Source organism: Hemicordylus capensis, chromosome 3, assembly GCF_027244095.1.
Source record: "Hemicordylus capensis ecotype Gifberg chromosome 3, rHemCap1.1.pri, whole genome shotgun sequence".
NCBI classification, from domain to species: Eukaryota; Metazoa; Chordata; class Lepidosauria; order Squamata; family Cordylidae; genus Hemicordylus; species Hemicordylus capensis.
Genome location: NC_069659.1, coordinates 145858206 through 145883602, shown reverse-complemented (window position 1 = coordinate 145883602; position 25397 = coordinate 145858206). Strand labels below are relative to the sequence as shown.

The 25397-nt window shown below is 47.4% G+C and overlaps 1 protein-coding gene and 1 long non-coding RNA gene across 4 annotated transcripts in view; one reads left to right on the top strand and one right to left on the bottom strand.

Annotated features, from left to right (window-relative positions):
• Positions 1-10559, bottom strand: part of LOC128349105 (uncharacterized) — a 49649-nt gene extending 39090 nt beyond the window's left edge. The window contains exons 1-2 of the long non-coding RNA XR_008318557.1: positions 10523-10559; positions 10214-10316 (exon numbers count right to left, since the gene is read on the bottom strand). This is a non-coding gene — a long non-coding RNA (uncharacterized LOC128349105). The remainder of the gene's footprint in view (positions 1-10213; positions 10317-10522) is intronic.
• Positions 8700-25164, top strand: LOC128349104 (uncharacterized). 3 transcript variants are annotated; one of them, XM_053305028.1, is made up of 3 exons: positions 8700-8713; positions 13646-13758; positions 20939-25164. In XM_053305028.1, the coding sequence occupies exon 3, from the start codon at positions 21892-21894 to the stop codon at positions 23647-23649; it is 1758 nt and encodes a 585-aa protein (XP_053161003.1). In that variant the 5' UTR covers positions 8700-8713; positions 13646-13758; positions 20939-21891; the 3' UTR covers positions 23650-25164. The 3 variants fall into 3 exon arrangements, with proteins under 3 accessions (XP_053161003.1, XP_053161001.1, XP_053161002.1); XM_053305026.1 differs by lacking the exon at positions 8700-8713 and adding an exon at positions 9355-9510; XM_053305027.1 differs by lacking the exons at positions 8700-8713; positions 13646-13758 and adding an exon at positions 9355-9510.
• The last annotated feature ends 233 nt before the right edge of the window (positions 25165-25397 follow it).

Genomic DNA, 25397 nt, shown 5'->3' with positions numbered 1-25397 from the left:
ATGGAGCCAGCGGGGGCTGGGGGGAGAGGGGACCGACCGGCCCCCGCAAGCTCCAGCATGCCCTGCGCGAGTGAGCAGGGCATGCTGGTGAGACCCCCAGAGCCGGGAGGCGGCTTTTCACCTCCCCTCCAGGGGTCTCCTCATGAGTAGGCACAGTGCGAAGCCGCGCCGCGGCTACTCATGATTCTTAAAACCAGGTTTGTGGAGCACTAGCTCCGCAAACCTGGTTTTGGGGCAGGGGTTCTTGAGCGGATTACCCACTCTAGAACCACCAGGCTCGCAGCCGAGCCCGGTGGTTCTTACGATCTGCAAAAATCAGGCTAGCTCTCCTAGCCCGATTTTTGCAGATCATCGGAATAGCCCCACATTCTAAGCAGATGATGATGCCTAACAATTGAGAGGAGAGATTTTGAAGAATAATTATAGCCAAATGAAGATATTGTAATGCTTCTATTACAATAGTAGGAGAAACACATTTCTGTACCAGATATTACCCGGGAGACTAATATATAATATAATATAAGCCCTTTACTGTAAACTAACCATTACAGCAGATATATGAAGAGAATTGTCTTTTTGAAAGTTGATATAACAGCATGATGTTCTTTCTGCAGCTTGTCTGTTTTATGATAGTTTATTGCTGTAGCTGTTGGTTAGCTCTCGAAATTTGTTTTCAGTATCACCACGTCAGCAATTCTAGTACCATTTAGAGGATATGTTACTAACTCATGGCTTAAAAAAAAAGATCTATAGGGGTTACTACACTTTGATGGGAAAATGAAATCCATGTGGTTTAATACTTAAAATATTTTCTTCAAATGACAATCTAGCACTGAGAATAAATAGCAGCTGTATCTGGTTTGTGGGCATTTATTTGTTATCAATGGCCACAGAAGCACTTTTTTTGCCTTTCAGCCCAATTGCTAACTGTCTTAGAACCAAGATTATTCTATAACTTCTATTGTTTTATAACATATTGGTTATCATAAATGGGGCCAAACTAGATGTGTACGTAAATGCATGCTATAGTGTGCTTGATGGAATCACTTTTTAAAAAGTCAAAGATGGTTTGTGGGAGAGGACTTGTTACCCAGCTGGTTTGGGTTTTTTTAACTTAAATTGGAAAACGGGAGGTTCACTCTTATCCCATTTCCCCATTGAAAAATGCCCTTAAAGTGGTGAGTTGCTGGTGAAGCATTAATCTTTAACTTTGAGGGCAATTACAACTTTATGGGGACAATTTTTGATGGGAAAACAGTGTGCAAGGAAAGAATGAACTTCTGCCCCCTGCCACATCCCAGTTCCAACAGGGGTCGTCCCCCGTCCCCCCACCGTGGCTGTTTTTGACACAAATGAGAGGTGTCTGATTCGAAGCATTCCTCTAAGTCTAAAGTATGTGTTTGCGTGCACTTGAGTGCACACAAGGGAATCTTGAGTGAATCTTTACAGAGGAAGAAATTACCTGCAACAATTTAATTGTTTAAATAAGTGACATTTCTATAGCATTAGAGATGTTGCCACCATTTGCAATTCTTTAGTATGGAATGCAAACCTCAGCAATATACACCTTTAATATGAAGGTGAGTATTTTGCCCCTTGAATTTTTCTGAAGCTCAGATTTTAATCTGAGCTGAAAAAGAATTTCTCTTTCATTTACTGTAGGGGTCTGCAGTAGTATGATGCCAGGGGGCAAAGAGAGTTAGAACTCCCCTTACTTCCACTATCTAGGCTTCGGAGGAAGAGTGGAAACAGGAACAGCTGCCAATGAGGAAAGGTGTGTGTGTGGGGGGGAGGGGTGTGTGTGTTGCTGGAGTAGAAGGAGTAAACCCGCCAGTGAAGAAAGTTGGAAGATAGGTTGGAGTGCATAGATTGGGGATGTCAACGTGTTTAAAGTGCTTTGCATACATTATTGCAACAACAGCCTGGTAAGAAAGGCCAGTATAATCATCCCAATATTGTTTGGGTTTGGGGGAATGTTTTGTGACTTGCTTAAGATCCAAAATTTCTCTGTCCTGCACGTGAACAGCTTATCTGCATTCTCGAAAGGCAGCATAAAAACTATTGCTGTATTTCCCAACAGGGCTCCATACTGTTTCTAATGCTTTTAAACATCTACATTAAAATGCTGGGCTCATTCGGAGATCTGGGGCAGGGAATTATCAGTATGTTGATGACACCCAAATCTATTTCTCCATGTCAACATCATCAGGAGAAGGCATAGTTTCCTTACTACTATGAATATTTATATACCACTCTTCAACAAAATTCTCAAAGCAGTTTACATAGAAAACTAAATAATACATAAATAAGATGGTCCCCTGTCCCCAAAGGGCTCACAATCTAAAAAGAAACATAATGTAGACACCAGCAACAACCACTGGAGGAATGCTGTACTGGAAGTGGTAATGGGCTGGGTGAGGGATAATAAAATGAGACTGAATCCAAATAAGAGGTATGTATTGTGTGGGGTCAGAACTTGGGAGACTATTTTGATCTACTGGTTCTAGATGGGGTCACACTTCCCCAGAAGGAACTGCTATGCAGTCTGGGAGTGCTTCTGGATCCACACCTCTCCCTGATATCTCAGGTTGAAGCAATGGCCAGAGGTGCTTTCTATCCGCTTCGGCTGATATGACAGCTACATCCATATCTTGAGATAAATTACTTCAGAACAGTGGTACCTACAAACTTGACTACTGCAATGTGGGGCTGCCTTTGTACGTGGTTTGAAGACTGCAGTTGGTACAAACCCAGATTGATCTCCTGGTCATTTTGAAGAGACCATATTACTCCTATACTAAAAATACTACACTGGCTGCTGATAAGTTTCCAGACAAAATACAGATTGCTGGTTATAACCTCTAAAGCCCTAAGCATCTTAGGCCCAGATCATTTAAGAGAAGGAGGCACTTCACACAACACTTGTGAAGCGCCTGACGGGGCTCTCCCTGCAGACGAGCAGCTGCTCGTAGCTGCTCCATCATGAAACCAGTGGGGTCTGCAGGGATCGGGAGCCATGTGGCCCCCTGAAGTTCCAGGTTGCCCCACGTGAGCATGGGGGGCATCCTGGAGGGACCCCTGAGCCCAGGAAACTGGCTGCAGCCTCCCAGTCATGAGTCTACTCGTGTGTCATCATGCGCCGTGGCAACACACAATTGCCACACATGCAAAGAAATGAGGTTAATGGAGCGCTCGCTCCATTAACCACATTTAAGGGGAGGGTGTTCTAGGTGGGCTAGCCACCTTGGGATTACCGGGCTTGCCTGTGAGCCCAGTGGTTCCCATGATCAAAAGAAAGCAGACTAAGCTCCCTTTCCGCTTTCCCTCAATCATGGCAATAGCATCAATGTCTCCTTCACCATGTGTCCCACCATCCATTGAGATAATCTGAGGAGATTCATCTGCAGTTGCCACCAGCTCATGGGCCTTCTCTGTTCCTGCCCCAAGACTCTAGAATGTGTCTGACAATTTGTCTGACAATTCTGTCTGACAATTTTTTAAAAGTACTTAAAAAATACTTAAAGTACTTATCTCTTCACCGAAACGTTTTTAATTTGACTGTGGTTTTAAATTGTTTTAAGGTTTTTCTGTGTTTTAACTTGTTTTATATTGTTGTAAACCACCCAGAGAAGCAAGTTTGGGGCAGTGAACAAATTTGATGAAAGGATAAATGGATAACTCGGTGAATGAATAAATGAATGAATGAAAGAAAGAATGAATATTTTATCAATCCTCTAACATCTTCAATAGACAATCTAATATTTTTTCTTGTCTTTCTGCTTGAGAACTGAGGCCCTAAGTCAAGAAATGGAAGCTCCATGTCCCAAAGTTTACACAGAGTTAGGAAGAGCAAAACATCTGTCATTGGTTCACATCACAATGCCTATTATTATCGCTTGTTAATTTTGTGATGGGAAATGTGCTCACACAGGAAAGATGGGAAGCAGGAGCTCCCCCCCGCCCCAATCCCTGCAGCATTTGGAAATTTGTGAAGCATCTCAGGAAAGATAGAACCAAAGTCACATTTTGCCAAACCGCTCCCCTTGATTGCTGTACTGAAAATTACTGCATTATGTAGGATGTCTCAAAAGAACTTCAACAGGATTTCCAACGCATATTGCTGCCATATTTCAATGTTTTGGCTGGAGTTCATACAAGTTACTCACTCCAGCAGAGTCCAATTAATAAAAAATATCTGGAATAAAGAGTATTATGGATTTTACAAACCCTTTGTTTCATGTGGCTTTCAACTAGAAAAAGAAGAAAGAAAAGACTATGAGGAGAGAGACCCCAAAATCAGTATTTGTGAAGACACGGACACTTGGCTGCCTGATGGGACCATCTTAGGTTTTTATGCTCATTTCAGCCAATTTAGTTAATCAGTCTATCAGACTGTTTTCCTACATATGTGTCTAAAAATAGAAGAATGAATCAACATCACGGAAAGATTCTACCTAATGAGAGCTCACAAACCTCTTACCAAAATAGCAAGCCTAGTCAAAACATTTCATAGCCCTGGGGGTCTGTACATACACCCTAGGATATGTGTGCAAAATGACAACAACTTCATGTGTGCGTGCGTGCATATGTATGTGTGTATAGATACTGGAGAGAGAGAGAGAGAGAGAGAGAGAGAGAGACTATTGGATCTGCTGCAGTTACATTTACAATATGAACAGAATCTTGAAATGTTGCATTTATAAAGAATCAGATTGTCTATGTATGATTTAGCACCAGGTTCCCCACAAATGTGTGAAGTGCTACAGGTAGTCCCCCTCCAGCCTCACATTACTTCCAAGATGGACAGCCCTTGGCCTGGGCTAGCCAACTGAGGCTCCGCAGTGCTGTGCTATCATGACATTTAAGTGGTGTTCTCATTTAGAGGTGTTGTCACAATCCTGCAGGTGACAGCTTTTTCCCATTAGCTCCACAGCCAAGCATGCAGAACAAATGTCTGAACTTGCAGTTCCCTTCATACTGAAAAGGATTAGTAAAACAATAATGCATCATCACTAGGGTAAAGCTAACCTCTGTCACCAGTGGGCTTCATGTTATTGGTTTTTTAGTTGGAACTATCAGCTAACATACAGCAGAGAATGCCACCCCTGAAAGTGGGATGTGCATTATCCCCAGAAGCAGAACAGAGATATTAGGAACAACTGCAATCACATGGCCATGATAACACTCCCGCCACCACTCGCTGCGAGTTAGGGCTCTTTGTTAGGGCAGAAGTCATGTGCATCTCTCCTCCATGGGTGGACTACTGCACTGTACGTTATAAAGTGCATTCAAAAGAACAGCCCTCCTGGATCAGCCCAAGGCCTATCTAGTCCAGCATCTTGTTTCACACAGTGGCCTCTGAGAAGCCCACAGGCAAGAGGTGAGGGCATATCTTCTCTCCTGCTGTTGCTCCTCTGCAACTGGTATTGAGAGGCATCTTGCTTCTGAGGTTGGAGGTGGCCTATAGCCACCATGAGAGAACTGTCCTCCATGAATTTGTATAAGCCACTTTTAAAGTCATCCAAGCTAGTGGCCAGCACCATATCCTGTGGCAGAGAATTCCATAGATCAATTAAGTGCTATGTGCAAAAGTACTTCCTTTGGTTGATCCTACATTTCCTGGCGTCCAGTTTCATGGGATGACCCCTGGTTCTAGTGTTGTGAGAGAGGGAGAAAATTTCTCTCTGTCCACTCTCTCTCCTCCATGTATAATTTTATGCACCTCTATCATGTCTCTCTGAAGTCAAACATTTCCAAACTAGAGATGCCATAGATGCATAAGGAAGGTGTTCCAGGCCTGATCATCTTGGTTGCCCTCTTCTGAACCTTTTCCAGTTTTACAATGTCCTTCTTAAGATACAGTGACCAGAACTTTACACTGTACTCCAAATGTGGCTGTATCATAGATTTATATAAGAGCATTATAATATTAGCATTTTTAATCCTTCTCCTAATGATCCCTAGCATGGAATTTGCCTTTTTCACAGCTGCCGTGCACAGAGTCGGCACTTTCAACAAGCTGCCCACCAAGATCTCTCTCCTGGTCAGTCACTGACAACTCAGACCTCATCAGGGTATATGTGAAGTTGGTGTTTTTTGCGCTCCAATGTGCAGCACTTGCTAACATTGAACTGCATTTGCCATTTTGTTGCCAACTCACCCAGTTTGGAGAGATCCTTTTGGAGCACCTCACAATTTGTTTTGGATTTCACTACCCTAAATAATTTAGTGTCATCTGAAAATAGGATAACCCATTTTGCTGGTTACCCCAACTTCTAGATCATTTATGAACAAGTTAAAGAGCACTGGTTCCAGTACAGATCTCTGGGGGATCCCACTTCTTACATCCCTCCATTGTGAAAAATATCAATTTATTCCTAACCTCTGTTTCCTGTCCTTCAACCAGTTATCAGTCCACACATGAACCTGTCCCCTTATCCCATTACTGCTAAGTTTGCTCAAGAGCCTTTGGTGGAGAACTTTGTCAAAAGCTTTTCGGAAGTCCACGTATACTGTGAGTCAATTCACACGAGCAGTGTGAAGCGCCATAAGGGTATTCACAGGGAGAGCGGGGCTTGACCTGCTCTCCCTGCACATGAGCATGCAGCTTGCCCTGGGTGGCCAAATCGGCCGCCCACATGATTACTGGCTTTGTCACTGAGCCAGTTGGGGCAGTGGGGATTGGGAGCCTCCTGGATCCCAGAAGTACCAGAATCCCCCAGTGCCTAGGGCATTCTGGGGAGCCCCCCGATGCAGGAAGGCTTGTTGTAGCCTTCCCGTCAGGGGTCTACTCATGAGTTGCCGTGCCATGGAGCCACGCCACAGTGACACATGACCAGGAAAATGGGGATAACCTCATTTAACGGGGGGCATCTAAGAGGGCTGGCTGCCGGGAGCTATACAGCTCCCGTTGCAGCACACAACCTGCTGAAACTGGGCTGGGCTTCCTTAGCCTTGCTTCATCTGGTCATGAGAATACCTTGTGTGTCAACTTTTAGATTGTGAGCCCTTTGGGGACAGGTATCCATCTTATTTATTTATTACTTCTCTGTGTAAATCGCCCTGAGCCATTTTTGGAAGGGCGGTATAGAAATCGAATGAATGAATGAACTGATATACTATGAAGCTATTCCCACAATCGGCCAAAATCGAGCTAGGGGAGCCTAGCCCAATTTTGGCTGATCATGGGAGCCACCGGGCTCGCAGGCAAGCCCGGTTGCCTCCCGGCGGTTAACCCACCTAAGTACCCCTCCCCTAAAACCGGGTTTGTGGAGTGAGCGCTCTGCAAACCCGTTTTTTTTTAAAAAAAATAATGAGTAGCCACAGTGTAGCTCCATGGCATGGCTACTCATGAGGAGACCCCTGGAGGGGAGGCAAAAAGCCACCTCCCAGCTCTGGGAGTCTCGCCAGCATGCCCTGCACGCTAGCGCAGGGCATGCTGGAGCTTCCGGGGGCCAATTGGCCCCCGCTCCCCCTCAGCCCCCGCCTGCTCCATCACAGAGCCGGCAATCGTGTGGGCAGCCGATCTGGCTGCCCAGGTCTCCCGCCTGCTCTGGAGCCAGGGAAAATGGCATGGGTAGCAATGGCCATCTACATGATCGCCATCATCACAATGTTATCATTACAATTTTATCATTGGAACCATGATGGAAAAGAAGCAACTATATCACGGTACCTCATATGGTTGTTGAAGGTGACTGACACACTGAGCTATTGTGTTTAAGCAAGAATCCCCAGCCTTGGATCACCAGGTGCTCAACTGCCAATTGCCAACTTTCATCATCCCCAGCCATGATGACCAGATGCCATTGTGACTAGGAATGATGTGAGGTCTGGACATTTATTTATTTTTTGCCTCAGGTGAATGAAAATATGACCCATCCCATCTCTGCATGGATGCTCAGCATTCTCAGGCATTCTGCTGAGTTGGCCGAGGCACACACAGGCACTCAGACCATGCCACCAAACAGGGCAATGGTGGCAGCAGCATTCCTAGCTTGCATCAGTGGAAGAAAGAAGAGGATTACCCAAGGGTGGAGCAAGATTGGGACGGGTGCTAAGACAAGAAATGAAGATGGGTCCTTGTGTTATCGAGAGTCACTGTTTTGGGTCCCCTGGACACCCCTCCTTGAACCCCTTCATGTGCTGCTGGCATGGAAGACCCATATTTTACAGTCTGGGAGAGATGCATGTATATGATGGCGAGGGAGAGATCAGACAAGTCACATGTGCAAGGAACCTGGCCACAGGTCTTGCACCCTATTTGCATGACCCCGATACTCCAAGATTGATTTTCCATATCAAAATCTCCTAAGCCCTTCTTATAAATCAGAATCCCCATAGCCTATCTCTGTTTGCTAAGAAACACTTTGCATTCCTTCCTGCATTCCTCAAGAGGAATTACTGTAAGAGTCTCAGCTTAGATCCTCCAGGATCATCTAGTCCCCAGCTTAAACAAAAGAGAACCACCCAAGACCCATCCGAGCATATGGCTCATTCACACAGACTTCTCGACTACCTGTGGCAAGGTGGGCACATTTTCATATCCCTTACCCAACTCCTTCTTCCTTTGTCCTGACAACCAGAGGGCAAGAATTCTCTGGAATTTTCCAGACACATAGTTTTTGCCCTCTATAAGGGAGCTTCACTAGCACCTTGCTTTCCGGAACTGACCTTATTTTTCTGACTTCATGCCATCGCATTCATCCAGCAGGTACATCAGGAGATGCATTGTCCCATCTTTCCTATGTCTCTGGAAATTTTTATTATTTTCCTCCCCCTAGACCCCCTTTCCTATCCTGTGTATGAATGACTGTGTATGAATCTGTAAGATTAGACTGATAGCAATAGGTTGAAATGGCTTAGGATTTGCCTCTTTGGTTTGATGTTTTAAATTTTATTTTATCCTTTAACAGGTTTTTTGGGGGGAAGGGGGTCTCAGCCCCTTCCCTGGAGGTGAAAACATGCTTGGTTTTATCCCAGATTATGAGCCAGGTAATCATGGCTACCAGGTTGACTGCACAATGTGATACCATACTGACTGTGCAGTATATTGCTGATTGCCTCACTCCAAGTGAACCACTCTCTCATGAGAGTGATTGGCCATAGGGACACACATGCAGGCTAAAGGATTTTTTACTGCCCAGTCCAGTTGAGAATTTCTTCTCAACTCTGAGCAACATTCATCCCAGTCCTGGTGGGTGCTGTGAACTGAGAATCTAAACACCCCTTTAAGAGCTCTTTTCTCTGTTTGCACAGTTCCATGACCCGTTCCACTGGTGGTGTCCACTGGCCCACCAGGAACCGCCTCAAGTCTCAGGCACCCTGTCCCAGAATTCCCCACTGCAGCTAATTTGTATCTACCGCAACGTTGGGCCTAGTCAGGCCTAACCCTCCCGAGAACGTAGAATCCATCCCCAGTCTTCCCTGATTTGCTTACCCAAAGCCACTCAGATACATGCAACAACCCAGATCCCTTGAAAGACAGAAGGGTTGAGTGGAAAAGGGAAGGTACAGGATGTGTATTCTATTTTTAACTATTAGTGCTGGGAGCCCCACACAAGCAAGGCCCTCTAAGAGCTGTAGTCCACTGGAGTGTTGGGAGCACTTCATGATCCCCCCTCTCCCATGGATTAACCTTCTCATGAGAAGACAAGCTGGTTTGTGGCTGTATGTTTTCCTAGCTTCTTGGCCCAGGTCTGGTTGCCTAAGGATATCCTTGGTCATAGTGAACCACTGAACTGGTCCAAACCCAGAATCTTTCATCTACATATCTCCTCCTAAAGGGCCAAACTCAGGCCTTTCCATTGAGTTTAAGGTTCTCCCTGACCTTTCCTAGATCAAATGCCCGAACCCTCAAACCTCCACACCCTGTCTGGTTCAATTTAAGTTAACACCAGATAATCTCAACACTGTTTTAGTTAGCATCAGAGGGACTAAACACTGTTTCTTAATATCAGAGTGTCTACTTATAGTTCTTATGGAAGAAACCATATTAGTTCAATAGCTTTTTGATAGCATAATAGGGTGGGAGGGGGGGTTAGCGAAAAGTGCAAATCTCTAGAAAATCAATGTTTTAACATGGAAATTGACACACATGTACCATGTCATGCAGGAATACCTCACATGTTGTGTACCTTTCCCCTTCTTGTTATTTTTAACAAAAGTTTATGATTGGATGACTGCTGAGGCCTCCTTTTGTCTTGGAACAAACCTGCTGTTTCATAACACCCAGTCCAGGAAAGGCGGGGTAGCACTCCACCCCTGCCTTGTAACACTTCCCCTCACTTTCTTCTTTTCTCCCTGCTGTGTTTTTGCTGCAGAAAAACGTAAGGACAGGGTGAAATACAAAACATTCCTGGCACACTCTTTCTCTCACTCCTAGGCAAATAGTACCACACATTCCCCATGCACACAGACATTCACACACACACACACACACATACAACTTGTTCATGCACATTTCTTTGGTTCAGAAACATGTTTTCTTATATACCTGCTACAAATATATTCTCATATATACCTGCTACAATCACCTCATAAATTCATTCAGCATTAACAACACCTCTCTCTCTCTCTCTCTCTCTCTCTCTCTCTCACACACACACACACACACACACACCCCAATCAAAGTTTTCCATGGGAAACTGAGTCCCTGGTTTGGCCCAGGATTTAGGGGTAAACAGAATCCAATTGCTAAAGAATGCTACGGGGAGCAGACAAAATGAGTATTATGGTTTTACCTTGTTCTTTTTAATAAGGGCAGGATTTACAAAAGGGTCCTTTAGCTCTGACCATTAGCACGACATGGTCCTCTGATCATGAGCCAACAGCCTGCCCAAAAGTCAAGGAACTGGGAAGGGGAGAGCAAGAAACAAGCTTTTGCTCAGCTGATGAGGCCTCCATCAAGACCAAGGACTTTTATTCCCCCTTGTTCAATTGTAGCTATGCCCCTGGGATCACCACAGCAAGATGAGGGAAATATATATTGCATGCCCCATTAGGGCAAGGAAGGGGTGTTGCCAGTGGGTATAAGGGAGGCCTTTGGGGTAGCACCCATAGTGGTGGGATTTATTTGAGATCACACTGCAGCATGGGATCTGCAGTGTTTACAATACAGCCTTTATGAACGTGGGGGGAAATCAAATAAAGTCTAAAAATTGCCTCTTGAAAAAGAACAGTATCTATCTATAAGAATACTGTGTGTCTTCCCGGAAATATCTGCTAGAAGCATAAAATCCTTCTTGTTCTCAAGAGGATATTGCTATCAGACATCTATGAGTAGATATGATATTCCATTTAAATGGAATATTATAAAATAATCACCTATGAATGCTTCCCAGACAATTCTCTATTTTCACATTTTCATCCACTCAGTGGGAACACCCCTGGATTTGTTCAGGTCAATAAACAGATAGACTTTATTGACACAACAGACCAATAATGGTTCAGCAAAGACAAATCAGATGGTATAGTTCAACTGGGTAAACAGTTTTATATTTTGTAAATGTAGCTTCTTATTTCTCCTGTATTTGTTTAGTGTTTGGTAACTCTCCAAGTCCACAAAACGGAAACCTTTTAAAAATTCAGGCTTCATATATTTGAAAGAGAGGTTTTGAAAAATCAGTCGGAGGTGCAGGAAAGAAATAGCCTATGCAATTTACAATTTAATTTTGTTTTTAATTGTTCAAAAACTGTAGATGTGTTTCTTCACATCAGATTATTTATCTGCTTAACTGAAATATACAGCTAACCCAGACCTAATTAATAATCCTTAAGGGGATACAGATGCTAGAGATGTAGAAATGATTATTTTTCATTATGCTATTTCCCAGGATAGTGGAGAAATATTGGCAAGGTCGGCAAGATGTTCTCCTGTACAAAACCTATTGAAGTTACTCAAGAGTAACAGTAATGCTCTTGACTGCTCTCATTCAGTTAAATTGATTTTGCACCCAATATTTTTATCTCCTCTTTGGCCAGGAGCGAGAGGTGGGGAGAGGGTGGTGGTAAACAAGCCGCAAGTGCATCTCATTCTTGCTCCCCACTCCCCACCTGTCTGTCTCACTCTGCCTTATTTTGCCTGGTGCCACAATAACCCTAAGTGTGGGTTGGTTTTTTGCCCGTTTGGGGAACCAGACAAATAACTATCCTGCACAAGGAGAGAGATGAGAGGGAATAAGCTGCACCTGAGGCATAGGAACATAGGAAACTGCCATATACTGAGTCAGACCATAGGTCTATCTAGCTCAGTATTGTCTTCACAGACTGGCAGCGGCTTCTCCAAGGTTGCAGACAGGAGTCTGTCTCAGCCCTATCTTAGAGAAGCCAGGGAGGGAACTTGAAACCTTCTGCTCTTCCCACAGCAGCTTCATCCCCTGTGGGGAATATCTTGCAGTGCTCACACATCAAGTCTCCCATTCAGATGCAACCAGAGCAGACCCTGCTTAGCTATGGGGACAAGTCATGCTTGCTACCACAAGACCAGCTCTCCTCTCCTTTTTTTCACCAGCACTGATACTAAGCAGTAGCACCAACCCACTCTGTACACCACCTTACTAAGAGAGGCTCAGCAGATTTGCTTTATCTATATATTTAAGGGACTGATTGGGACCTTCCTTTAAGGACAGCTTTCCTATAACCTAATTGTGTGGTATTGAAGCCAACTGCTTTTATGCTTTGTGCTGCTGCTTTATTATTATGTTTTATTATTTTGTATGTATTTTATTCTAGTAAGCCACTCTAGGAGCTGTTGGGAGGCAGGGCTGTGGTATCCCTGCTGTACTTACCAAGGGTAATAAACTTTCAAGGGGTGGGCAGGCTGTCTGACAGGGCCTGCAGAATCAGTTATGTGATATGGAAAGAGGGCATGACCTATTTCCTCCAAGGAAGTGGAAGCTGGGGGAAGGGAGGAGCTTAAGGCTGAAATCTAATGCACACTTTAGTAAAACACTATTGAACTTAGGAGTGTAAGTTGAAATGGGTCCAAGATAAGAAGAGGAGATGGGCTCCTGGGCCCCTTGCCCAGGCGGATTAAGGCATAGGCAGTGGAGGTGTCTGCCTACAGCGGCAAAATTTGAGAAGCGGCAGTTCCCATTTGTCAAATTTTGTCGTGCCTCTCTGCGGGGGTTGACGGTAGCTGCGGGGAGTGGGGGAGAAGGGAAATCCCTCCATTTGCCTATAAAAATTGCTGCTGCCATGGCAGGATGGGGCACAGTCCGGGTGGCTGGGCTGGCTGCAGGGAGCGTGGAGGGGGCAAGGAGAGAAGAGTACACCCTTTTCTTTACCCTTTAAACTGCTACGCCTGTGCTGCCATATGGAATACTCCTCTGTGGCGAGGGCATGGCTGCGGCCTGGCCATGGCCTGGCAGCCACTCTGCTCCCCTCCCCTTATCCCTCACAAAGGGGGGCACCCAGGTCGGCTCACAGCTCAGCTCAGCTCTGAAACCGAGCAAGCTCTCCTCTCCCCCCACCATTTCAGGAAGCAAATGGCTGCCTGAAATGGTGGAGACTTCGCATGGGCTCTGTGGAGCTCGAGGCCACACCCCCTTTGTGTGTGACATTGCACACATCACATGTCGCATGAGCTCTTCAGCATGAGAGTGGCAATTTTTATAGGCCCCTAAGTGACTCATCTGTTCCTCAGGTCATCTGCTCAGCCTTGGACTTTATAGGGATGCTGTTTGTGACTTCAGGGTGCTAGAAGCCCAGCGGAGGAGAGGGGGAAGTCCATCTGCTTCCCACCCAGTGCTGCCTGGGGTAAGAGACAAGGTGGGTCCTGGGGGCTCCTTCTGCTGTTGCCTGCCTGCTCCTGCTTCCCCTGTGGGGCTGCAGCCTCTAGGTAACATCTGTGGGGAGTGTGTGGGGCATGTGTGCAGGACTGGGACCAGTCCCTAAGTGACTCAGCTGTTCCTCAGGTCATCTGCTCAGCCTTGGGCTTTATAGGAACGCTGCTTGTGGCAGCAGGTCCGCCACCAGTGGGGTCGCCACCTAAGGGGCAACACCAAAGGGGTGACACACACACCAAAGGGGTGACACACACTCCCCTTTGGGGGAGCCACTTCAGGGGAGAACGAAGGCGAGGGCTAGAGGGCTTCTGTTTAATCAGTTTTTAGCTGTTTGGGAATTGGGTTGAAGTTGCTGCAATCTGTTTGGATTTGTATGGAGATGGGGAGACAGGGGGCGACTTCGTTGACTATGGGGCAGCTATCCCGGTGGTGGTGGGGAATAGAAGAAGAAATGTTGGTAGGTCAGCAGGCCGTTCCAGGGGAAGGGTTGTCAGAAATTTATTAGCTGTCTCCCCTTCCAGCTGTCCTGCCAGCTCTTTGACCATGGGGAGCACTGCCAACAATCCACATAGCCTTCCCTTGCTCCTCTGCAATGCCAGGTCAGCCTGAACTCATCCATGATTTGATTATGGATGAAGGGGCCAACCTGGTATGTATTACTGAGAATTGGTTGGGGGAGGCTAGTGGTTCAGTCTGGTCCCAACTTCTCCATCCAAGATATTCTGTAGAGGAGCAGGTGAGGGGACATGGGCAGGGAGGTGGAGTGGCTGTGGTCTATAAGGATGAAATTTCCCTTACCAGGGTCCCTGTTTGCATATCAGACCATATTGAATGTGTGTACTTGAGTTTGGGGACCAGGGATAGATTAGGACTTCTGTTGGTGTACTGATCGCTCCGCTGCCCAGCAGAATCCCTTATTGAGCTCACGGACCTGGTCACAGAACTCGTGTTGGAGTCTCCCAGACTCTTGGTGCTGGGGGACTTCAATGTTCATTTCGGGACCAATTTGTCCAGGGTAGCTCAGGAGTTCATAGCGGTCATGAACTATGGGCCTATCCCAAGTGGTCTCTGAACTGACGCATATTGCAGGTCACACGCTTGATTTGCTCTGATCAGGGTGGTGTTCCATGGGTGGGGACTCCTGTGATCTCCCCATTGTCATGGAAGGACCACCATCTGGTTACGGTTGGACTTACAGCCACTCCATAGGGGCAAGGGGCCTATTAGAATGGTCCGCCCAAAGAGGTTATTGGATCCAGTAGGATTCCAAGAAACCTTGGAGGGATTCAGTGTTGGCTTTGCTGGTGATCCTGTTGATGCCCTGGTTGAGAAATGGAACAACTTGCTCACCAGGGCAGTAGACATGATTGCTCCCAAGCGTCCCCTCTGACCCACTTCAAAATTGGCCCCTTGGTATACGGAAGATCTATGGGGGCTGAAGCAGCAAGGTAGGCAACTGGAGCACAAGTGGAGAAAGACTAGACTCGAATCCGAAATATTACAACATAGAACACATTTAAAGATCTATGTTCAGGCAATACGCGCGGCAAAGAAGCGATTCTTCTCTGCCCATATTGCCTCTACAAGTTCATGCCCAGCGGAGTTGTTCAGGGTTGTGAGGGGACTAGCAATTTTTTAAAAAACATCTGAAAACCCATCTTTTCACCCAAGCTTTCCCAGCTCTTTACAACTGTCTGTTTTAATTTTATGGTTGATTTTAAATTATTTAATTGTTTTAACTTTTTATGTGTGTTTTATGTTAACCGCCCAGAGATGAATGTTTGGGCAGTATAGAAGTTTGATAGATAGATAGACAGACAGATAGATAGATAGATAGATGATAGATGATAGATAGATAGATAAGGGGATTTCCAGTGACAATGGAAATTTTTATAGGCAAATGGGGGGATTTCCCCTTGTACTCCCCCTCCCCGCAGCAGCAAAATCCTATTTGCCTATAGGCGGCAACGAGTTTAATCCGCCCCTGGTCCCCTGCCTTCTTCTTTTCCCTCCCCCAATGTCTTTGCTGCAGAAGAACTATATGGATATGGTAAAAAACAAAACATTATAGTATCACATGCTCTCCACCCTCAGGAGTCAGCCGTTGTATGAGGGGAGAGTAGAGAGAGGGCTGTTTCCCAGCCAGTGAGTTGGGTTTGTTGGTTTCTTTGTTTGGTTCTTGTAAATATGCACACAGTTTTGTCACTGACAAGGCACAATAGAAATCAGATATTTGATTTGTTAAATTCTAGTTGATTTTGAGTCCTGCACAAATACATGAATAATGAATAACAGAAAAATAGGACTGGATATTTAGCTTAGAAAAAAGTATACTCATTTGGAATAAATTGCAGCAATACCTTGGAAGCAACAGCAGGAGGCAAGCCCTCACCCCCTGCCTGTAGGCTTCTCAGAGGCATCTGGTGGGCCACTGTGTGAAACAGGATGCTGCATTAGATAGGCCTTGGGCCTGATCCAGTAGGGCTGTTCTTACTTATATATTACATTTATAAACCACCTCATCTAGAGGCTCTGGGCGATGTACAACTAGTTTAAAAAACATAAAAACTAACATCATTTAAAACACACTACTTAAAACAATATAAAAACAATTTTAATGCAATTTAAAACCAATTATAATACTTTAAAACAATTTAAAAACCTTGGAAGCCCAGGACAAACAAGTAAGTCTTTAGGACTCTCTTAAAGGCCAACAGTGAGCCCAGACTGCGGATATCAGCCCGGAGTGAATTCCATAGGCCAGGAGCAGCTACAGAGAAGGCCTGGTTCCGAGCCACCACCAGACGTACTGGTGGTAACTGGAGACTGACCTCTCTAGATGACCTCAATGTGCAATAGGGATCTTACAGAAGAAGGCACTCTCTAAAGTAGCCCGGACCCAAGCCGTTCAACTTTGCATTTTGCCCGGAAACGTATCAGCAGCCAGTGCAAACTGTTTTAAAACAGGCATAAAATTGTCTCTCTGGGTTGCGCCGAAGACCAATCTAGCTGCCGTATTTAGAACTAACTGAAGTTTCCAAACTATGTACAAAGGCAGCCCCCTATAAAGCACATTGCAATAGTCAAGCCTGGAGGTTACCAGCTGATGCACCACTGTTTTAGCAATAGCAATAGCAATAGCACTTACATTTATATACCGCTCTATAGCCGGAGCTCTCTAAGCGGTTTACAGTGATTTAGCATATTGCCCCCAACATTCAGGGTACTCATTTTACTGACCTCGGAAGGATGGAAGGCTGAGTCAACCTTGAGCCCCTGGTCAGGATCAAACTTGTAACCTTCTGGTTACAGGGCGGCAGTTTTACCACTGCGCCACCAGGGGCTCATTTCGTTTTGAGATTGTTCTCTTCAAGGAATGGATGCAGCTGTCGAATCAGCTGAAGTTGACAGAAAGTGCTCCTGGCCATAGCCTCCACCTGAGATACCAGGGTGAGGCCTGGATCCAAGAGCACTCCCAAGAGCACAATGAGCACCTCCAACTTGCTTGGATTCAGTTTCAATTTGTTATCCCTCATCCAGTCCATTATTGCCCATAGGCAGGTATTTAGGGAGTGAGTGCCCTTAGATGATGATGATGATGATGATGATGATGATGATGATGATGATGATAAGGATAAATAGATTTGGGTGTCATCAGCATACTGTTAAACCCAGCACCCAATATCCTGATGACCTCACCAAGCAGTTTCATGTAGATGTTAAAAAGCATTGGTGACGGAATGGAGCCCTGAGGGACTCCATATGATAGCTCCCGTTTCAAAGAGCAACCATCACCAAGCTCCACCGTCTGGAATCGGCCTGAGAGACAGGAGCAGAACCACTGCAAAGCATATCTTATCCATAACTACCCCAGGAGATCCAGAAGGATACCATGGTCGATGGTATTGAACACTGCTGAGAGATCCAGAAGAACCAGAAGAGTCACACTCCCTTGGCCAATCCCCTGGTACAGGTAATCCATCAGGCCGACCAAAGCAGACTGAACCCCATATACCGCTCTAAAGCCAGTTTGAAATGGGTCTAGATAACTGGTTTCCTCCAGAGCTGCCTGGAGCTGGTTAGCCACCACTCTCTCAATCACCTTGCCCAACCATGGATAATTGGAGGAATTATCCTCCAATTATTCTTCTATAACTATCCATTACTGAGGGATCTATGGAAAGATTCTTAAGGAGTGGTCTAATCATTGCCTCCTTCAAACAAGGAGGCACCCTACCCTCCCTCAGCGATGTTAATGATATTAACTAGGCCATCTCCAACAATTTCCTTGCTAGATAGAAGCAGCCAAGTCAGGCTTGGATCCAGAGAGCAAGTGGTAGGCTGCACCGACCCAAGCAGATTGTCCATGTCCTCAGGCATCACAGATTGAAACGGATCCAATCTAATACTGCAAGAGGGATTGCTGGACACCCCCTCCATAGGCTTTGCAGAAATAGTGGAGTCCAAGTCGGCCTGAATACACAAGATTTTATCCACAAAGAACCCATTAAAAGCATCACAGCAGAACAAAGTCTCCAGGGACTGGTTTGAAATGGAAGGAGTCTGAATCAAACTCCTCCCAACCCAGGACAGCTCTGCTGAACATGAGCCTGCAGAAGCAATACTTAGGAGCGATCATGTTTACTGCCCTGGTGAGTTCCCTATTCCAGGTTCCCACCAGAGAGCATCAACAGAATAGCTGGCAGGAACAACATCAAAACCCTCTAAGGCTTTTTGGAATCCTACTGGATCCAGCAGCCATTTTGGGTGTACCATCTTAATAGGTCCTCCACCCCGCAGGGCTGGATTGTGAAGAAAGTTCATATCTATCTATCTATCTATCTATCTATCTATCTATCTATCTATCTATCTATCTATCTATTAATGTTTATTAATGGACATTATTTTTTGTCCTTCATTTTATTGACCTATGGTTTTTTAATAACATAAAGTTATCAAAAGGTAATAAACCTTTTTTTAAAAAAGAAAGAAAGCTCACTACTTTGTATTCTTTCTATACCATCTTCAGTCTAATTGCTTTCACAAGGATTTGAAAGCATATTCTACAGATAGGAGTACAAATGCTTTCCTCAGGATGTGTGTTATTCTGATTAAATATTTGAAATGAAGATTAAGTGATTCTCTGTGTAGTTTGATTATGCTGACTGACTTACCCAAAAGGGGAGAAAAAAAGCCCTCCAAAACAAAACAAAAATCATCAACCACTTGTGTTCTGAGAACCTGAAGTGGCATGACTTTGTGATTAAAACTTGCATTTTAATTTGCATTTCCTGGAATGAAGGAAATGAATATTAAGGATGAAATCCAACTTACTCCAAGGGTGCCTGAATATTTTCAGAAAAAAGTTTGTCAATTTGTATGTGATGGACTTGTTTGATTGCATTTTTAAGGAACTAATTTTGAAGCTCTGCAGTTGGCATACTTGTAAAAGAAAGTTATTTTTGTATTTTGTATTTTGTTTATTCATGACCACACTGAATGTATTATATATATATATATCTCTCTCCCTCCCTCCGCCCCCCCCCCCCGCTCTCTCTCTCTCTCTCACACACACATTTAAGCATTATTTATTTTGATTTATTTTTGCATTTAGATTATGTTCTTCCTCAAGGAACCCAGGGTGGTGTACATGATTATGTTTATCCTCACAACAACCTTGTAACTAGGATTGTGGTTAGGCTAGGTTAGACATAGATTATAAATGATTGGCCCAGAGTCACCCAGTGAGTTTCATCATTCAATGGGGATTTGAACTCTGCTCTCCCTGGCGTAGTCCAGCACTCTAAGCACTACATCATGCTGGCTCTCGTGTCTATAGTATATCATTGCCTTGAACCATTTATCACATCAGAAAATTTATCCCACCATGTTTCCATCCCACACAATTGAATGGTAATGCGATCAATGGTTTTTAATGTCTTATTTCCCAGTTGCCATTCTAACCAGTGGATCATACAGGCAGCATGCTATGTAAGTTACAGCATGTATGTAACAAAGTCTCTGCTCAAGACATCAGAGGAGCTCCAGATTTACTGGTACTGTGACTATCACGCTGCCAGCCGCTTAATTAGCGGCACAGCGCTCTTGCCGGGGCCCCTAGAGAAGCACGAGGCTTCTCTGACCCTGATTGGTTCAGGGGCCCTGCGGGGGCGGAGCTTATCCTCCACGTCCTGCTCCGGGCCCGGGAGAGCTCAGTTCGCTCTCAGCAGGCACCGGAGCAGGACGCCTTTTAAGGCTCCTGCACTTTTGCTGCTTCTTGGCTTGGCGCGAGATTTTAGGGGAGCGGAAACCACACGAGCGGTGGCATCGGTTCGGGGGTGGCTTTTTAAGGCCCCCCCCAAGGTTTGAAGGGCTTCTCAGCCCATTACGGGCGGCGTTTCCCGCCCGGTATTTGGGCCCGGCGGCTGCCCATAGGGCGGACGGCAGTTCCCCCCCCCCCACGGCCCCGGCTCGAGACTATCAAGGCCGACACTCGTGGGTTCGGGCGGGTAGGAGGGTCGGCCTTTTAAGGCCTTCCCTGGGGGGTAGTAGTGCCCCCAGTCTGTTGCTGGGAAGCCCCCCCCCTCGTTTGTGGGCAGAGGCGGGATTCCCCCCCCCCCCCGCCTTCAGTCAGCCCTCTTCAGCATTCATTGGGGCTTTTGGCCTTTCGGCCCCCCCTCTTTTTTTTTTTTCCTCCTTGGGTGGTGCTTTGTCCTATTCCAGGGCTAGTGTTTTGGGGCCGGTTACCTCCAGGGTGCATACGGAAGGGCCTTTCTTCCTTCGGGAGCCTTCTCACTGGGGATTGCTTGCTTTTTCGGGGGGTTTGGTGACTTTGTTCGGTTCCTTTAGGCCTCTAGCCTTATTAGCTGCTCTGGACGGTTGTGGGCATGGGTCCTAAGAAAGCCAAGGCGAAGTCTGGTGGGAAACGGGTCCCCCCCCCATCCGGCACCAGTCTCTGATTCCTCCTCCGACGATGATGGTGATTTGGGCACAGTGAGGGCGCTCATTGCTCGACTGGAAGCGCTTGAGAAAGAGAAACGGGGAGGGGTGCTTCCTACGGAGAAGGGTGGGCCATCGGGCATTCCTTCTGGTCCCAAACGGGTTACTAGGGGAGCAAAACGGGCGAAGCTAATACAATCACTCTCGTCTAGACTTGATGCGTTGGAAGCACGTGATCCGCCTCCTGCTACCCCAGCAGTGGACCTGACTTCGGATGCGGCTGGCTCTCAGAGCGTTCAGGACTCTGCAGGAGGTGACGCACGTTCATGGGACAAGCAGGGGCCTGGTGAGTTTCTGCACAACACCTGGCCTTGGGGTATCTCCCCCTGGGCTCCGCCTTTTAACACATACGGATGGCACCCGGCCTCCTTTGGCTCCACACCCCCATATGGGGCGTGTTCTCAGGTTTGGCAGGGGGTGGCTTCACCCGCACCCACAGCACCGCCCGCAGTTCCTAGTCTCATGGGTGATGCATCGGTAGCACAGGTTCCATACCTGCCATGTGACACCTCTCTGCCTCTGGGTGACCATTTGTTGCCCACGGTCAAGGAGCGCATCTGGCATGGTGAGTTTGTGGACATATTTCAATTGCTCTTCAGGGAGCCCGAACCCGTCCTAAAGGAAGGGGAACAAAAAAGAGAGGAAGTGAAATCAAAGTGGAAGCCAGTAGAACATAATTGGGCCAATTGGCTGTCTGGCTATACTGTCTACATGGGTGTTATGCTCCAGGTCCACACCTCGAAAGGCCCAGCTTTAGTGAAGTACCTGGATATAATACATAGGGGTTACATGGATTTCATGGGCAACGCTTGGGAGTGCTATGACCGCTCTTTTCGGCTTCGAGCATCCCTGAACCCGGCTATTCCGTGGGACAGGCAACACCAGGAGCTCTGGCTTCTCATTATGACGCCCTCCAGGCCCATTCAAGGTGAACGCGCAGACAGCAGCCACTTAATTTCTAGGACTCCCACAGCGCAGTCTTCTGGGTCTGTCGCTGCGCAGGGTGTTCAAAGTCCCCTGCCATGCTGGGCCTTCAATACCAGTAGGAGCTGCAACAGGTCTCCTTGCAGATTCAAGCACGAGTGCGGATTCTGTGGTGGAAAGCATGCCAGCATTCACTGCCAGTGCGTTAGGGGCCCCCGGGGGGGAGCACGCGAGCCACCTGCAGGCGGCAGGAAGAGTGGTGGCCCCATGCAAGGTGCCACTCCTGGAAAAGGGCCCCAGCCCAATTAGGATCAGGGTCTTAGAGCATTTTCTGCGGGAATACCCACTGAAGGCGCAGGCACGCTATTTGAGGGAAGGCTTTCAGTATGGTTTCCGCATTCCTTACATGGGTCCGAGAATACACAGTATGGCCCCAAACCTTAGGTCCGTGGTTGGGATGGAGGAGGTGGTTCTTCGCAAGATTAATAAAGAAATAGCCTTGGGACGAGTTCTCGGCCCGTTCCGTGAGCTGCCCTTGCCGGATTTGCGCATTTCCCCTTTGGGGGTGGTGCCCAAAAAGGCACCGGGCGAATATCGCCTTATTCACCACCTCTCCTTCCCCCATGGTTCATCTGTTAATGACAGGATCCCGGATGGGCTTTGTTCCATGAAGTACACTTCATTTGATCAAGCGGTCAAGGTAGTTCGATCTTGTGGACAGGGCGCCCTTCTGGCGAAATGCGATATTGAATCTGCATTTCGCCTCCTTCCGGTTCACCCGGCAGATTTCAGCCTCCTAGGGTTTGCGTTTCAGGGTTGCTTTTACATTGATCGAGCCCTGCCCATGGGCTGCTCGATTTCTTGTGCGGCCTTTGAGGCATTCAGCTCCATGCTTGAATGGGCTCTTCGGCGGGTGGCTGGCCTCGGGTCCACGGCCCATTCCCTTGATGATTTTCTCCTGGTTGGCCGGCCTGGAACCGAGCAATGTAGTCATCTTCTGGCTGTTTTTCAGAAGCTGTGTGCTGACCTGGGCGTACCACTGGCTCAGGAGAAGACGGAAGGTCCGTCACCCATCCTTACCTTTTTGGGTATTGAACTGGACACCATTGCTGGCTGTTCCAGGCTCCCGTGGGCGAAAATTGACATTTTGAGGACCTTGCTGGTGTCCTGCATACAGGCGCGCAAGGTTACCCTTAGGCAACTCCAACAGCTTATTGGGCATTTAAATTTCGCATGCAGGGTGGTGGTGCCCGGTCGTCCTTTTCTACGATGGCTTTGTGACGCCATTAAGGGCGTTAGGTGTAGCCACCATAGGGTCAGGGTCACGGCTCCTATGCAAGCTGACATGCAGCTGTGGGCCACCTTCTTGGAGTCTTACAATGGGGCGTCCTTCTGGCAGGATACCCTCCTTTTGGAAGCTGAGCTTCAGGTCCAGTCAGATGCAGCAGGTGGCTTGGGCTTTGGTGTCTATTTTCGTGGCCGCTGGTGTGCTGAGAGATGGCCCGCGGCCTGGGTAGCTAGTGTGGTCACCAAGGACCTTACCTTTTTGGAATTCTTTCCTATTGTGGTGGCCATTCATCTCTGGGCGGATCTTTTTCGGGACAAGACAGTGCACTTCTGGTGCGACAACCAAGCCACTGTGCAGGTGATCGATAGGCAGACGTCCCGGTCCCCTAGGGTGATGATTCTAGTCAGGGCTTTTGTGCTGGCTTGCCTGCACAATAATATACAGTTTCTAGCATGCCATGTGCCTGGCGTCCAGAATAGCTTGGCGGATGCGCTGTCTCGTTTCCAGGTGCAGCGCTTTCGCCAGCTGGCGCCAGAGGCGGAACATCAGCCTGAGGCCAGATGCCTTCATGGCTATGGAGCCTTGGCGCATAGAAGTGCAGAGGGCCGTTTGGGCCTCTTTGGCCCCCAGCACGTGGGCAGCATACACTAGGCAGTGCAGGGTCTTCCAGGAGTTTAGGACTCAGGTAGGCTTGGGCCAGGATTGCCCCCCCCCCCCCCGCGGAGGACCTGATGCAATTCTTGGTCCACCTTAAGGATAAGGGGTTGTCTCCGAATGCTATAGCAGGTTATCTTGCAGCCTTGGCTTTTTCTTCAAAGTCCCAGGGCCTGGCTGACACCACAGGGGATTTCAGGGTTCGGAGGATGCTTGAGGGTTGGTCCCGGGAACGCCCGGCTATGGCAGACAGCCAGAGGCCCCTTTTGCCCTCTGCTGTCCAGGGGGCGGTGGAGCAGTTTGCAGCGGTCTGCCGCTCTCCCTATGAGGCTGCGCTATTCCATGCGGCCACACTAGTATTGTTTTTTGGGGCCTTCCGAGCTGGCGAGTTGCTGCCTAGGGGATGGAATAGCCCTGCCTGCAAGGTTGTGCAATTTGGTGACGTGCGCTAGTGCCCTGGCGACGGCCGCTGATTGTTTTTCTCTTTACAGGCCCTGCGCGACGGGCGGCGAGGGCTCGAGTACTCGTCATGGGCCATTCCATAGTTTTCTGGGCGCATAGGGCAGCACGCATGGCGCAGCCTGGAACGCAGCTAGGGCTCGGGCGGTGGGCGTCGATCTCCTGGATCGGTCATTGTGGGATGGTCATCGCACAATTTTTACCCATGCTGCAAGAATATTTGGCGGCGAATTCACCGCCTGACGTTTTGGTCCTACACTTAGGGGAAAACGACTTGCCGTCTCAGTCAGGGTTATCCATCATCCATAGTTTGCAAGCAGACATTTTACAGGCCCTGGAGTGGTGCCCGGGAATTGTCATCTTATGGTCTGCGATGCTCCAGCGTAGGGTATGGAGGGGCGCTAGGGACCCCTACAAAGTGGACAGGGCACGCAGGAAGGCTAATGCCCAGATGGCGCGTTTTGTGGCTGCCATCGAGGGGGGGAACCATAGACCATCCAGACATTCTCTTTTCGGTTCCCAGTTTGTTTAGAGGGGATGGGGTTCACCTGTCACCTAGTGGGACTAGTTTGTTTTTGAGGGATTTGGAGCAGGGATTGGCCTTATATCTGCGTACCTGGTGGGGTGGCGAGGGTTAAGCTAGGCTAACCCACGCAGCGGCAGGTGCAGTGCGGTTGGAAAAATATTATTAGGCTGGTGAACACCTTCGGGTAAGCGTTTGGCTATGGGTAGGGAGGGGCAACTCCCTAGAGACTGCACGGCTCAGGGATATCTCCCCTTGGTCGACCTACTCTGGCAGGCTAACCCCCAAGGAATCGCTGAACAGCTACCTTGGGGTGAGGCTAGCCAGGGGCCCGGCATTAGGCCGGCTAGGATAGGCAGCCCTAGATGGAGAGCATTTGGGGTTGCCTGGAGACAAGGTGTATCGCCCTATGCTATAGGTTAGGCATGCCCTGGTGGCGCATGCCTATAGTACCGCACTGCTGGTTGAGGCCATCCCTGCTCTTTAAGTTCTGTTGATTTTAAATAAATTGTGGCCCAATTTTGCACCAATACTTTGTGTCTCGTGTCTTCTTGGGTGTCGGGCAATTAAACAGCTGGGTCTCAGTATAGTAGAAATCATAGAAATCACAGCTGGGTCTCAATATAGTGTAAATCACAGAAAATAAAAGAATGGCCAACAACTGGATGAAGGAAGAGCTCCTGCAGCTAGCATGCAGTGCGCTGCAGGGAAGAAGCAATTTAAATCTCTCTCCCCTTCCCTCTCTCCCCTTCCCATTGTGCTT